The sequence below is a fragment of the Engystomops pustulosus genome, chromosome 3, assembly GCF_040894005.1.
Source record: "Engystomops pustulosus chromosome 3, aEngPut4.maternal, whole genome shotgun sequence".
Taxonomy (NCBI): Eukaryota; Metazoa; Chordata; class Amphibia; order Anura; family Leptodactylidae; genus Engystomops; species Engystomops pustulosus.
The window spans coordinates 40613447-40629962 of record NC_092413.1 but is presented as its reverse complement, the minus strand read 5'-3'; the positions used below and the strand labels follow the sequence as shown (position 1 = coordinate 40629962).

Genomic DNA, 16516 nt, shown 5'->3' with positions numbered 1-16516 from the left:
AAGCAGAAGCCTCCTGTCTTTTCCTTTATCAGCCAGACATTGAAGGGATATTCCCATCTGGGCATTCACATTTAATTCAATTAATTTGCCATATGTAAATATTTTTTCAATTGGATGTTATTAAAAAAAAATTCTGGGTGAGGATAATTTCTTATAAATGTTGCCCATGTTGTCGCTTAGAAACAAGACGGCTTGCTCGGATACGACCACTCTTGTACTCTGGCAGCGGTGGCCAGACATGCGCTATTGAGTCCTGCCTGACCACCTGGATTCAGCGATCATTACCACAGTACGGCTGTGGTACATGCAGTAACTCTCAGACATTTCGTATACAAAGAATTTATTGTATCACTCCAGCAGAGGTGGTTGTATCCAAGGACATAGTTTTCTAAGGGTCCATATGACTACATTTATGAGAAATTATCTTCACAAATTGTCATGTGATCTTATCTGTCCATGAACAATTACCCTGCCAGGACAATAATAATATATTCATGAATACTATCATATGGTCTTGGGAGGACGATTGCTCATGGACAGTTTGAGATCATATGACCTTGCATCTGCGATTTTATGGACAGGAATGTCTGGCTGAAACCACATTTAGGAATTAGGGCTATTATCTACCGAGCCAACAACATCACAAATATTCATTGAGAAATGATTAGTTTTGTAGCAACCGGATGCCACACTTTAGTTGCCTGGCAAATTTGGAATGTGGGTGTGCCTCGGTTATTCACAGCTTTGTGTTATTTATGCAGATTTGTTACTTGCTAACTAGTTTTCCTAGGAATTATAATGATTTTTAAAAGATGACTGTAATATTAAGGTTTTAGGAAATACTTTATTTCCTGTTGTTTTTATACTGCCCAAAAAAGTCTACACCGCAGTATCAAGATTGCTTCCTTTATGTTAGTTACTACATCTAACCATATAGAAAGTGTCCTATACTAGTAAATGCACATATAAAGGAAGGTATAATACAAAACAGAAGAGACTCTCCTTAACCTGCCCTAAGGCAAACCATCTTCCTCTCCGCCCCCTTGGCAAAATAAACCCCCCAGGCACTGACACCTACACCCAGGCACTGAAGCTCTCTACAACCACCGTCTAGATAAGAATAGATAGGAGGGGGCTATGTGGTCTAACCACAATAAAGCACCTGGTATTACTCAAGATGATAACATTATATTTCCTGATATTGTAATAGCCCTCACGTGGCATAGAATGGGCACAATAGAACCCATTGTTCACATACTACTGTAGGAAAGAACATTCTTGTAATGGCAACTCAAAGAGATATTACCAGATTGGTTGGTACTGCCAACCCGCAGAGCATCATCCTACATACATCCTACATACATGAATTTGTAAGTAGGTCGGAACTGTATACTTTATAATTGTAACACCAGACAAAATTTTTTGCTCTCTGTGACAATTGGATTTAAAAAATGTTGGATTGTCATAAGAACCAGGATTAATAATAAAACTTAATTGTAAACACCTTTTATAACTGTTACAGCTGATCATTGTAGCCTGGGGCTAAAGTACAGTAAATTAACAAAATCCAGAGGGCCGTTTGTAATTAGGGGTCGTCTGTAAGTCGGGTGTTCTTAAGTAGGGGACTGCCTGTATAAGCAAGTTCTTGCAATATGAAATATTTAACATTTATTATAGTGGCCAAGTCCTATAACATCCCTTGCTGTAGACACCATCAATATACTCAAGTCCTTCCCTCGCTTCAAGCATCGAAAGATTGAAGGAGCCATATCATTCTTCTTGGATTATATATCATCCTTCTCGGATTACATCTCATTATCCTGTAGAGTTAGACCGGACCCCAAAGATTGTGGCCTTTACCTTTTGGCTTGATCACACAGTTCACCTAGAAGGAAGCATAGGTCTTATCCAAGGCAGGTGGGCTTTTTTTGGATAAGCTGCATTTTTAAAAAGACACTATACTTTTTGGAACCATATTTTCAGTGTGGAGGGAAAGTATTCAATATTGACATGGTGCCATCTTTGGAGCTAGGCAGGAAGAGATTATCTGGCTACTTCTAGAATAATGCTGGACACTACAAATATATCATGAAGACTCCTTGTTTTTTTTTGTAAAATTGATTTTCTTTATCATGAGATATGACATAGAATGGTTTTCCAAGGTCTGTATATGATGAGGTGGACAATGTTGTAACTTACTACTCTATTTAAATTAAAGATCAATTAGACCCTCAATCTTGTGCGAAAGTAACAAGATGGGTTCCTCTAGGTGGATGGAAATTTGCCACCACTTGAGGCAAAAAGCTACGCCAGCTCGCCAATGATATTCCATAAAATCACATTACAGTAGAGTATCATCATAATCCTCTTGTTCTTGTGCCTAATGCAGCATGGTGGATGTGAACATTTTAATTTCCACAACTTCTAGAAGTCCCCACAAGTATACTACTGATCATTCTTAGCTGATTGGCTGGGGTGCCAGATAACCTATCTTAAGTGATCGTCAGGGTGGGGGATTCGGTATCACCCACATAATAACACATACTATTGACCTTGGTATGAAAACACCTATTGAAAGCCCATTTAGAGAATTTGTATTTAGCAAAACTGATGCAGGGGCGACGTCCTAACTGTATTTCTGATGGTATTATTATTACTTGCAGTTGCACATTTTTGTTTAAAGTGGGTGGGTGCAATTTAGTTATTAGAATACTCAATTTAGCTGAATTACTGGTACTTAAAGGAAACTTCTTCAGTTTCTTACCCTATATAGCCGTGACTCAAGTACTGCAAGTTATATAAAAATAATGTTGAGAAAAAAAATATTAAAAAAGAAGTTTTTCCTCTTAGAAAATCTAATTGTTCTTCTGTAAACCTCTGTCTATGTCTCACGGGAAGTGAAAGTGTATGTTTGTTAGTGTACTAAGAATGGCTGTTCTGTCACAAACCACTAGAGAAGTAGACATGAAGTCGTGGCTAATTTCTTCTGCTACAGGAAGACATTTAGTTACCAAAATGTCCAAAAATTGATCCAGCACTCAGGGAATGAATATGATTTTCATAATTTTAATGTCTGAAACAATGTATAACTGAAACAATTAATGGTGGTGACAAAACCAACATGTTTCAACCAGTGTGGTCTTACTCATGATCCGAGACAAAATGTGGTATGACCAGTACCAAGTTAACCCAGATGTTTGGTCTTCAAGATTTTTCTGGCCTAGGTTTTCAGAGTTCAGGAGTGATGGTATTATTTACCTTGAAAATGGAGATATACTTGACGAGGGAATCATTGAGTTCTGTCTCTTAAACATTGAGTCCCGTAGTCCCTGATGTATAAAATCAAGATACCCGGCATGTAGACATCAGTTGGTGTAGCTTGTTCTAAAGGTCTCACTGAATTCCAGAATGGTTCTATAATAGGTCACCACCATTTCTTCCCTTCCAGCTATTCTTCCATCACTGTAAGTGGTATTATATAAGGGTAGAAGCATAGTAGTGCACTACGGTGGCATCGATTTCATAAAAAGGTGTTCTGGATTAGGAAAGGGTTTACATTTTTGACCAACGTTTTATATATAGACTTTGTTATTGCAAGTTATCTCCTTTTAGAAGAGGGGAGCTGCAATACCAGATGCAGAACGTGGACAAAGGTGCTGCAGGATGCAAATTTTCATTTACTTTTCTGTCACATGTACAGTAAAGTGTCAGCCACCTGCACCATAACCACCATTCATCTATGACCCTGAGCATGTGGAAATAGTTTTTCTGCAGAAACAGAAGACAACTACATTGGTACAAGATCCTTTCTGTTTCAGACATCTAAACTTCTCAATAACTGAGGTGAATGCACTTCTTCACAATGTTTCCATTCAGTTGGTGCTGAACATGTTCTCTTAGTAGATTAATTTTGCTTCTGTTTCTCCTGATTTACAGTAATAGTCATGTGAACCATAAACTATTTGGAGGATTTAAAAGTCTTAGAGGAATTCAATAATTTCACATTTAAATAGATGTACAGTATTTTTGCCAGACTTGATGGGGCCGTACCAGGTATAAAGACCTATAAAAGAGGGTAGAATGACACATAAACCCCCCAGCATTCAAATATATGATGTGTAATGCACAAACAAAGATGTCAAAATAACTGCATATACATAAACACACGGAAAACACTGTGAAGCATAGAGCCACCAGTCAGAACACAAAGTAATATGGTCATCCCTACCAGCAATATATAATCACAGGGGTGCCCAACATGATTTATAGATGTAAACAGAAAAGTAATTGATGTTACCGTGTGGAAGATGTATAGCTGGGGAGAGCAAGGATGCCCCACGCGTATCGCCCGGCTCACGGGCTTCGTCCCCTGTATATGCAGTTATTTTGACATCTTTGTTTGTGCATTACACATCATATATTTGAATGCTGGGGGTTTATGTGTCATTCTACCCTCTTTTATGGGGTTTTTAATTGTTTTTAGGAGTCACGTTTTCCTAAAATAAAATTTGTCATTTTTTTCACCCATATACATCTGCCTTTCCTTTTTTCGTGTTTCCATATACATTTCAGATGTGGGTTTACCTTTATAGTCATTACCACCACCCCAACCCAATTAATTTAGGTATAGTGACCTTGGTATAACATCATGATGCTGGATTTGCAATGGATAGAACTGCACTGGAGCAATGGGAATACTTATATAATCTTGAAACTGCATTGGAAACATTCACTTCTGTGAACAGGAAGTCCCCGGGTTACGTACAAGATAGGTTCTGTAGGTTTGTTATTAAGTTGAATTTGTATGTAAGTCGGAACTGTATATTTTATAATTGTAACCAGAGGTCTTTTGGGTTGTCATAAGAACCAGGATTAAAAATAAATATTTATTGCAGACACCTGTGATAACTCTAACAGCTAAAAATTGTAGCCTAAGTCTACAGTAAATTACCAACATCCAGGGGGCGGTTTGTAACTAGGGGTCGTCTGTAAGTTGGGTGTTCTTAAGTCGAGGGCCGCCTGTACTTCAGCATAGATTTGGAGCTAACACTCTTGACTCAATGGTTAAGACCCCTCTCACTATTTTTCCGGATTCATGGACTTGCAAGGTCAATGGCTCATTTCTTAGCCACAAATACGGTTAAGGACAGCACCTTGCCTCACTCCTATAGCTGTGCTGCTACTCAGGCAACGGCGGGGTCACCCAATTTTTACACAGGGCAACTTCATATACCACGGTGAGCTGACTACTGGCCTTGCAGCCCTTTGCTTTGAGGCACATTTAAGTTCTGCCTGTTTAAGCCAACCCGACACTTCCTCTTGCACACACTTACATGATAAGTGGGGACGCTTTTTATTTACAGCCTCCCCAGCGACTCCATCTGCTGAACTCACAACCCCCCCCCCCCCAACTCCAAGCTTCAGATCACTGAGTACAGCTCAGTTGCTGTACAATAATATGTACATGTAGGTGGATCAGCACTCATTTGCAGCTCCTGATGGAAACTGTATGGGGCTGAATAATAACTATGGCTGGTTGCACATCACATTTTTTCCATTCTCCATCTTGGTCACATGGGAATGGCTTCAGAAGGTGCAGGAAGCGAAAGTGGGAAAAAAAATGTATACATTGTGAAAGTGTAAAAAGGATGCAAATGGATGAGACGTATGTACGATGTATGCGTCAAATAAATGTAAACGGATGACACAAAATGCATCCGTGTTTTGTCAATTTTTAAACGTATACGTTTTAGCATAAGTCAGGCGGATGCAAAAAACGTGATGTGAATCCAATCTAATATGTTTCCTTGGTTTCATACAGTCGGCATCTTTTTATGCAGGCCTTAAAATCAGTATCTGCTGAAAAACATGGACGTGGGGCATCCATAAAAAACCGTGATTACTTGTAGCACATAGTCGCTTTAAACAATACTGATAAAACTCTGATTTGTTTGAGAATGTATAATAAAACTTTACATCTCAAGCCACATTTATCCACTATACAAATACACTCCACAGCCTTATACAGAAAATGTTCCGCAGGCCATTGCACTATGGAGTAATAACCTATTATAAGTTGCAGCAATTGACATTTTATAGTAATAATCTTTATTTATATAGTGCCATCAAATTCCATCACGCTTTACAGGTTATGGGGAACATATACAAATAAAAGAAGACACTACAGAGTAATAACATTCATATAGAGATAAGATATGAGATATTAGCCTATGACCCTTAAACTATGGGAACAAAACTATGCAACAAATAGTTAATACAGATATCTGAAAAGAGGAAGTGTAGTGTGTAGTGATGCCTGGGTTCATAGGTTGTTGTCAAGGGTTGGAACTTCTGAGCGGAGTTGCTGGTCTTAATGTCAGCACTGCCGAGTCAATTATTGAGTCATTTGTTGTTCATTTGAACAATTTGTTTTGTATTCAGATTTTTACATGACACATTTTACAAGGCTAAAGTTATGTGGACACCCCTCCTAAAGAAGGGCAGTACAAGTCGTTTTGCAGATATCACATGGCCGAGGTCTCCGGTTCTCTGGCTCCTGGTTCTCCGTTATCTTCTGGATCTGACTTGGCCGTGAATGTTGTGGGTCACGGGATACACTTTATCCAATCACTGGCCTCCTCAAAGCATGGGGCATCACTTCCTTTTACAACACTGATTGGCCAAAATAGACCCCCATAAACTTCAGCATTGCAAGTATGTAAACAAAATCTACCATTTGCTTTTATGCGTTGTGAACCAAACATACCTTCGAGAATACTGTAGCTACACTGATGCAGAAACATATCTTGTTTAATCCCTGATCTGAGTGGTTTTGCTCAAAAAACAATTATAAAATTCAGGACCTTGGGAAAGCTGGGTGCCTATATAAACACATTACATGGAGCTATCCAGACAGGACTAATCAACCTGAGCTGGATGACTCAGCAGCTGGGGGATGGTGCAGCGATTGATTACTTCTGCCTGTCAGGGACAACATAGTGATTACATATTCTCAGCTTATGATGGGCAGGACAAGGCTGATGTCGTGCATAATTAGGGTGAGCCAGGCAAAGGACCGAAAGAGCCTCATTATCATAATTTTATAATTGCTTTTTCATTAAAACCACTCGGTTCAGGGATTAAACACAATATGTTTCTGCATCAGTGTAGCTACAGTATTCTCAAGGTATGTTTGGTTCATAATGCATAGAATCAAATGGTAGGTTCTTTTAACTACACCAGTGTTTTTCAACCAAGACCTTAAAACCCTTCGGCTTTATTAGATGGTCTGAGGAGCCCCATAAGAGGGAAGAACAGAAACTTTTTCGCAGAAATGAGTCTTATATGGAAGTGCACAACGCAGTCAGCCAAACTTTGTCAAACCACATGTTACACAATGAAGGTCCTGTCTGCTGAACCCTATTCTATCAATCCCTGGAATATCAAACTGAAATATTCCACAGCGCAATAGTGTTTCCAGTTTATTTCTGTTAGATTAAAACAAAAACTAACATCCCTCATAGTATCATGAATTTCTTCTGTAGCTTGTTCTCATATCATGGTGCTGTCCTTCTAAGGCTACATGCGCATGAACCAGTGACCGCCCAGCCGTGGCTGAGGGAGCACGCGTCCGGCGCCATGGAGAGGAGGAGGGGTGACTCCTCCCCTCTCCATGTAGATACACAGAGCACTGCGCTGTAACCCGGGGAAAAATAGTACATGTCCTATCTGTTCCGCCGTGTACGGAGTGGTAGGTGGTGCTTGTGTGCGTCACCATGGGGGATGTATATACGGCCGAAAGCTTACAGCCGTACATACGTCCCCCCGACTGTCATGTGCATGTGGCCTAGGACTGATGAAAAAATTAAGGCTGGAATGAGACTTGAGCTATGGGCAGTTTTCTCCAGTTATACCCCTGAAATCTTTTCACATTGCATTTATTGACATTTAACATTGGAACTGAAGTCTGCAGATAGTTTCCTCTCCCTAACGATCAAAAGTTAGTAGGTTTACTTTACACCTTGTTACCAGCGTGGTTATGGTCCACATCCTCCACCTCCTTTTATTTATGGTGTGAAGGAAGTATTTAACCATGTAACCCTGACAAATCTAAATGCTAATATTAACCTCAGAAGGGCTGAAAAATGTGATAGAGGAATATAGTGTGGGCTGAATCACCCTCTAGTGCCTACACATTCTTTATGTTGGTGACATTAGCTTTGCTTCTAATTACACTGTTTTAGTAACAATTAGGTTACACATAAAACTGTAAACTAACAGATGCAAATATATTGAAAAAAAGTCAGATACAGTTCACCCCTGGAGATCCTTGTAGCTGTTGGTCCGTGTCACGTCCGTGCCATGGAACAAGTTGTCCGGACACCAACGAAACAGACATCTTCAATGTTTTATCAGGTTACATTAAAAGAGTGACTACATACATGTAGGCATGCTGACACGTTTTGGGCGAAAAAACGCCCGTGGTCATTAGGCGGTTATTGTAGCTGATTGCTGCTCACCAATGACTTCACAGGGGGCGGCGTGTCAAATCCAATATGACCACACCCAAGCGCCAACGGGATTTAAATGCCTTTGGCAGCTTTGCCAGAGGCATTTACAGGGTTAACACACGCGATTGGTCCCAGCATTGACCACGGGTGTTACCAGTGGGTACCACGTGGGTGTTTACTGCAGCAAACGTCCACCTTGTATGGAGAGCTCAGCCCTTGAGCCCTCTCTATTCAAGGGGAGCCAACGTGTGACGTAGAGATACGTCACATGTTGGTAAGGGGTTAAAGAGAGAATATACACAGAGTATATATAGTAAACATACAGATATATACACCACCCTTACAAACATGTATCTGCGGTGGTAACTGCTTACAAACAAGTATAGCACATTACCCAGAAGAATAAAAGAGGACAAGGGACACATACAGAAGGGTATATACAGACCAAGGGTGGACCCCACCCGACACATGTTTTGCCTCGCTTTGTCAGGGTTATACCCATGATGGGAAGGGAAGTTGAAGCCACAATTATAAAGCTGCTTGCAGCATGTGCTTTAGTGATTCTATACATTGGACTTTTATACAAAACCTCTCAACTATTCTCTTGAAATTGGTAAAATAAATCTTCAGTTCCTGAATGAGCGAACTTCAAGATTGCACGTTTCATAGGCCTTCCCAGGTTATCAGAAATATCTCCAAATCTGATACCATGTGGGAGGACCTTACAGTTTATAAAAACCTCAATGGAAAAGGTGTTTTTCATCATTTTACCTGTGAGAAATGCCACCTAGTGCTATTCACACAAATTTCAGAAACTCTTTCATCAATGCCATGAATGACTCAGTATTGATTTCAAGCGGCATATTTTCCATCGACTTTCTCACACAGTGTAAATCTATTAAATCAATTATAAAAAGTGAATGGAATGGGAAAAATATATGGGGGATCTTCAAAGGTCCTGAAATGGCTCTTGTGTACTTGTGTATTGAGAGCAGGAACACATGTACGAATATTTCATGGGTGATATTACTTCTCATTATAAAATTTGGTGGGTGGTTTGGGAGGCCATGGGCCCCACGCAATTGTCTAAATCATCTATATTATATTCCACTACTTGGGCCTATGGGTAGGAGCCATAACTAAGTACAAAAAATGGGATACAGTGGGGTACATTTACTTACCCGGTCCTGTCGCGATCCCCGCTGTGCGTTGTCCGACGATCATGGACTCTGGCGCAATTCACTAAGATCGTGCACCCGGTTTCCTGCATGCGTCGCTTCCCTGCTCAATTCCGCCGGAGTTCACCTTCTTCTTCCTAAGTGCATGGCTTGCAACACAATTTAAATGTTAAATCCCGCGCTCAGTCCGAATTCCCCGGATCGTCCATCGCCCCCCTCCCTCCCCCCCGATTTCAGTCGCATGAAAGCCGGTCCCCTTCTAAATGCCTGTCCCAGCGACGCCATCCCTGAAAAGTCGGAAAACCAGACGGAAATGCAGCCTTTCTAAATAAGCCCCAGTATATTTCTGGTGATAGGTCTCTCATACATCATCAGTTTGTATAATATCTCATACAGTAAAGGATATGAAGCAAGTAACACAACATTATTTATTCTCTCCGCAGTGCGCGAGGACCAGCTGCTTACAATCGAGGATTATGACCTAAACGTTGTACGACTGTGCTTTCAAGTTTTCCTTGCTGATGAACATGGGAATTTCACAAGAGCTTTACACCCAGTTGTATCCAACCCCATTTATGACAACCGTAAGTTCTCCTGAAATTGTTCAAACTGGTAGAAGACATTTGGGCTGCGATAAAACAAAGTCTAACAATTAAATGCCAGTGATATAACAGTCAAAAAGAAGATGTTGGATTGGGGACTGACGTGGCGCAGGGGCCCTGATGAATATATCCCCCAATGGGTCAGAGTGAAATGCGAGTTCTGTACGTCAAAAACACACGCTGAAGTATAAGTGGGGCCTTAATGTACAACAAAAAATGATTCAGATTTGAAAATCTGCAGATGTTTTCAATTTCAATGAAGATTACATCTGCACCATATGTACAGTAACTTTAAAATCCAATACATATCAAAGTTACTGTAATCCGTGGCAGCGTTCATCATTCATGTTCATGACTAATAGTCCCTTAATTCACTGGAAACTGTAGTGGATTATAACCTTAACCAATGTCCAAATTTGACACTTCCCTTTAGATAAAAAAGAAAAAAAGGTCTCCTGATACAAACAGCAGCCCCTCCAGGATCTTTAAAAATCCAAAAGTCCAAAAATAGAGCCCATAATTGTCATACAGCCCTTTTGGAACATAACCCACATTGTAATACACCTGCCTTTACTATTTTATTCACATTTTCACATGTATTCTAGGTGCTCCCAATACTGCTGAACTGCGGATCTGCCGAGTCAATAAAAACTGTGGTAGTGCAGCCGGAGGGGATGAAATATTCTTGTTATGTGACAAGGTTCAAAAAGGTACAGATTTCAGTTTTGTTATCTATCTAATATCTATCCACTGTACTTTATATCTACATATTGGGGTAGTTTTATTATAAGTGTCTGAGAGGAGAACTGTTCTAGTTGCCCATAGCAATCAATGAGAGCTCAGCTTTCATTTTCCCACAGTTGTTTATAAAATTAAAGCTGAGCTCTGATTGGTTTCCATGGACAACTAGAACAGTTTTATCTCAGACACTTCTGATGAATCTCCCCCTATGTATTTTATAGCTATCTATGCAATATCTATTTATCCGTACCCATCTATGTAATATCTAATTGGTGCTCTATCCACCGTATAGGAAATAACAAGCTAATCTATGAAGGTCCGACTGCGGGGACCCCTAGTGATCAAGAAAATGAGACCCCCTGCAATCTGGAGAACAGGTGTTCTGTTCTCATTAATGGGTTGGGTGACAAGGCAAGCAAGTGTCTTCCCTTTCATTAGTATGGGAGTCTCAGAAATTGCCAAGCACAGCCATCTTCGGCACGCTCATAGAATGGAATTGACAGAGATAGCAGAGTGCTGTACTCTGCAATTTCGGACACTCCCGTACTATTGAATGGGGAGGTTGGACACAAGCCCATCAGTCGGACTCTCACCGATCACTGAGAATAATTAGAAAATTTGGTTCAAAGCTTTAAAAGATTTATATTTCCTTAAATAAATGTCCTAACAACTACCCATTTGTCTAATTTCCATTGTCTGTTTTTTTCCCCCTATACATAGATGACATTGAGGTCCGATTTTTCACCAGTACTTGGGAAGATAAAGGACACTTTGGACAAGCAGATGTTCACCGTCAAGTTGCTATAGTATTTAAGACACCTCCATTTCCCTTTGATATCACAGAAGTCACTACAGTGAAAATGCAGCTTAGAAGACCATCAGACCAAGAAGTCAGCGAACCGATGGACTTCCGGTACATTCCTTGTGAAAAAGGTAAAAAGCTAAAAAAAAAAAAAGCCAAAGCCGTGTCATTTTTTTCTATGGGTGGAGATTTATTAGAAATGTCTAAGGTAAAACTGGTCTAATTTCCCGTGGAAACCAATCAGAGTTTTGCTTCAATTGTATAAACAGCTGAGCTCTGATTGGTTGCCATGGGCAGCTAAAACTGTTTTGCTCTCAGACACTTCTGATAAATCTCCCCCATCATGTACAGGTGGTCCCCTACATAAGAACACTCAACTTACATACGATCCCTAGTTACAAAGGGACCTCTGGATATTGGTAATTTATTGTACTTTAGTCCTAGGCTACAATAAACAGCTGTAACAGTTATCACAGGTGTCTGTAATGAAGCTTTATTGTTAATATTGATTGTTATGACAATCCAATTGTCACAGACACCAAAAAACGTTCTGCCTGGGATTACAATTATAAAATATACAGTTCTGACTTACATACGAACTCAACTTAAGAACAAACCTACAGACCCTATCTTGTATGTAACCCGGGGACTGCCTGTATATGTACTATTGGTTTATATCTTTCATTTATTATAATCATATTGTATAGCCCTATCATTCAAAATTTTCCACCTTTCCCGAACAACTAAGGCCATTACTAGCAGAACCCAATAGACTAATAATAAAATTATAATTTCTACTGTCATGTGGGCAGTCCTAAACGGTCTGCTGCAGCTGAAGACCTCCTCCCTGACTCTAGAGAGCTTACGTAATGGCACTGAATACTGTAGTACACAGGGGCATAGAGAAACTATTCCAACCCTGCAGGACTGAGTGGGTTGACACCTATACAGGGATGGAAAGAGTTGGAGTTGGGAGTGGTAGTTAAAAGTCCTATTTAAGAATTAAGGTGATATTTTAGATTTGTGAAATTTAGATTGTAATGCATGATCATAATTCATACACTTTTCTATTATTGTACAAGATTTATATTAATACTTTTTATTTGATCCCTGATTAGACCAATATGCTAAGAAGATGAGAAAACATGACGATATACTGCAAAAATTTTCTGGTGAGTAACGACACAAATCTAATATTCAAACATTTGGTGATGTATTTCTCTTGGGTGCTGCCCCTGGGGGTACTCTACTCTGGGTCCTGATGCTCGTACACAGGGTTGGCTCCAGGGTTAGGCCCCTGGGTGGCAGAGCCTCAGAGGGCCACTTTGCAGTGAATTCAAATGGCAGCAATAAAAATTCAGAAACTAAAACAGTGTCCTGTTCCCTAAAATATTCCCTAGTGTATCATACCAAACAGCCCAGTCATGTGTATTTTATTAAAAAAAAAGCCCCTCTCATGCCCTATGGATTTATTAGATACAGCCCCCTCAACCCCATGGATTCCTTATGTACAGCCTTATGTGGGCCCCCCCAGCAGCTCTAGGCGCCGGCACTTGCCCTGTTATGCCCAGTGCTGACGCTGGTCCTGCCGGTACATATATAAGATCAGGAAACAGATTGGGAGCTGTGAGGATTAGCTACACTCACCGCTACCCAGCCTTCTGCACCAATGTTTGTTTACATCAGTTATGGAAATGCTCATTGGACATTGGTTGGCAGGGTGCGTGCCGCAACCGAAGGCTTGTCAGGCTTCATGTGGCCCATTGGCGTGGGTTGTGCACGCCTCTTGTAGGATTTTAGTTGAGATGTATGTGGCTGCACTTTATGTACATGCTCAGTAATAAGACTTCTCTGCTATAGATCAGAAGAATAAGGTAGTGGGAAGGAATGCCAGCATTTATCTCAGCACTGCTAGAGTGACCAGGAAAACTGGGCTGTGGAGTCAGTGGAGTTGGAGTCGGAGTTGGAATTAGGGAAATTGAGGAGTGGGAAGTTTTTGTATACCGACCTCTCACCCCTGCTGCTCATGGTGTTCACACCATAAAAGACTATTTATGAACCCCAATACCCTATGGCATATTAATATGGTCAACTACAGTAGATAACTTGTCTTAGATTTAATAAATTCTGTCTACAGTAATAATAAAAAGTTGTGTGTCTCTTTCAGTGTCTCTCCGAAATCATCCAGTGGAAAAAGCAATAAAGCCACTGCCAACAATACAACCATCACGAGTTATGGATCGACCTATAAAGCAAGGTATTGAAATGGGAACACCATATCAGAGTAAATGCTAGAGGAATTCAGTAAAATGGTTAATTAAATATGATTCACAAACTCATGAGTCCATTGCTTAAAGGGGTTTACCATGTTTTCAGATTATCTTCTATCTACGGGATAGGGGATAATAAGCTGAGAGTTGAGGGTCCAACTCCTGGGACACTCACCAATCATAAGAATTGGACTTCCAGCAATCTGCAGTACAGAATCCTGTTCTCACTGATGGGCAGATGCTCGTCCTGCCACTCTATTTGATAGGATGGGAGTGTCATATATTGCTGAGCATAGGGCTTGGCCATCTCTGACACTCCCATTAATACTTTTCCACAATCACTGACATAAAACAATGTATTTTTGTTCCCCTCCTTACAGAACCCATTATGAACGAGACATGTGTGCAACCTGGAATAGATCACATGCCAAGGTCAAGAGCAACGGTCTACCCATACATCCATACGTTGCCAGAAACCGGAAACATACCCACAGCAGCAAATTTGTTTTGGCAAAATCCAATCTCATTGTCCAACCCAACAAATATTCAGTTCAGCTTTAATACGAGCACCGTACCAGCAGTGGCCATGCGTCCACAGACAAGCTATCAAACAAAGAAAGATTCAGAGGCTTCTGCTCACTCGGATTTTAGTACTATATTCCACTCCAACACTGGTCATACATTGCAAAAAGATGCATACGTTTCCGAAAAAGGCCGAAGTAGCACATTATCTTTTCCAAGTGCCCCACAGTGTTACCCATCCATCTCAAACATATCTAATGACAGCGACCTCTATCGATCCCCATATCACCAAGGCACATATGAAGCTGATTCCAATCAGATTTTAACTACAGTAAATGGATCTTCTTGCTCCAGTATTCCTCCAGTTGGGTTTTTCGATCCTCAGTTTCATCCTACGCAACCTGACAGCAGCTTGTCAAACCAGCCGCATGTTGATCCAGAAGAACCATTGAGTGAATTTATGAGCGTCGATTCAGAATTTGAAACCTTCCTTGAGACTATATCAAAGAGCATGGCCCACCAGTAGCATGAATAATATTGGAATTTTCTTTCCAATGAATTAGATTTACAGCCCTCAGGACCAGGCTAATATATGACCAATCGATACCATGGAACAGGCTTCAAAGGCTTGTCGACCAAGAATAGTCTTTGTTCTTGTACGAGTGCTCTCTTGTATATTGGTGTTATATGACTGAGGCTGTATGATTTCATACTGCTAAAATAATTATTTTTCTACAAGCACATGTTGGGCAGGGCTATCCAAACATGGCTGCCATCAGTGGCGTAACTAGGAGTGGCAGGGCCCCATAGCAGATTTCTTCATGGGGCCCCCCTTCCCCTTAAAAATATATATTCATATATACATACACACATACACACACACACGTTTATACAATCACACACAGTTATACACTTAAATAAAGACACATAACATTCTACACTCACTTTTATATACTCGTACACACATACATATGTATACACTCATATGCACACATTTATGTACTCATATATACATTTATACACTCATACATACAGTATAAACTCATACTGTATATACATACAGTATATATGCAAAGTTGCATACATAGTGTTTATATACATACATATAGCATACATACATCATACATCATACATACATCATACATACATCATACATATCAAATGTGTATACACATAAATGCAGTATAATAACCCTGTATACACACATACCAAATCTATATACACATACATACAGTATATAAACACATAATGCATGTACATACAGCAAACACATGCAAAAAGTATATACACACACACATACAGTATATACAGCAGATACACATGTACACCATTTGCATGTAAATATACAGTATATTTATATGCATGTGTCTACAAACAGCATATACTGTACAGTATATACACACACATACAGCAAATACACAAATACATACAGCACATACAGCATGTATATACTGTACAGCATATACACACATACATACAGTATATACTGTACAGCATATACACACATACATACAGTATATACTGTACAGCATATGCACACATACAGCATATAGACACATAAATACTGTACATACACACATCATATACTGTACAGCATATAAACACATACATACAGTATATAGTGTACAGCATATACACACATACATACATACAGCATATACACACATACATACAGTACATACACACATCATATACTGTACAGCATACACACATACAGCATATACACACATACATACAGTATATACTGTACAGCATATACACACAGCACATAAACACATACATACAGTACATACACACATATACTGTACAGCATACACACATACAGCATATACACACATCATATACTGTACAGCATACACACATACAGCATATACACACATACATACAGTGT

At 39.9% G+C, this 16516-nt stretch overlaps 1 protein-coding gene across 1 annotated transcript in view; it reads left to right on the top strand.

The window, feature by feature from the left end:
* The window catches only part of REL (REL proto-oncogene, NF-kB subunit), a 35094-nt gene extending 19925 nt beyond the window's left edge, over positions 1–15169 (top strand). The window contains exons 6-11 of the mRNA XM_072140584.1: positions 10132–10272; positions 10896–11000; positions 11752–11964; positions 12952–13005; positions 14001–14090; positions 14484–15169. Of these exons, the coding sequence (XP_071996685.1) occupies positions 10132–10272; positions 10896–11000; positions 11752–11964; positions 12952–13005; positions 14001–14090; positions 14484–15151 (1271 nt within the window). The 3' untranslated portion in view covers positions 15152–15169. The remainder of the gene's footprint in view (positions 1–10131; positions 10273–10895; positions 11001–11751; positions 11965–12951; positions 13006–14000; positions 14091–14483) is intronic.
* The last annotated feature ends 1347 nt before the right edge of the window (positions 15170–16516 follow it).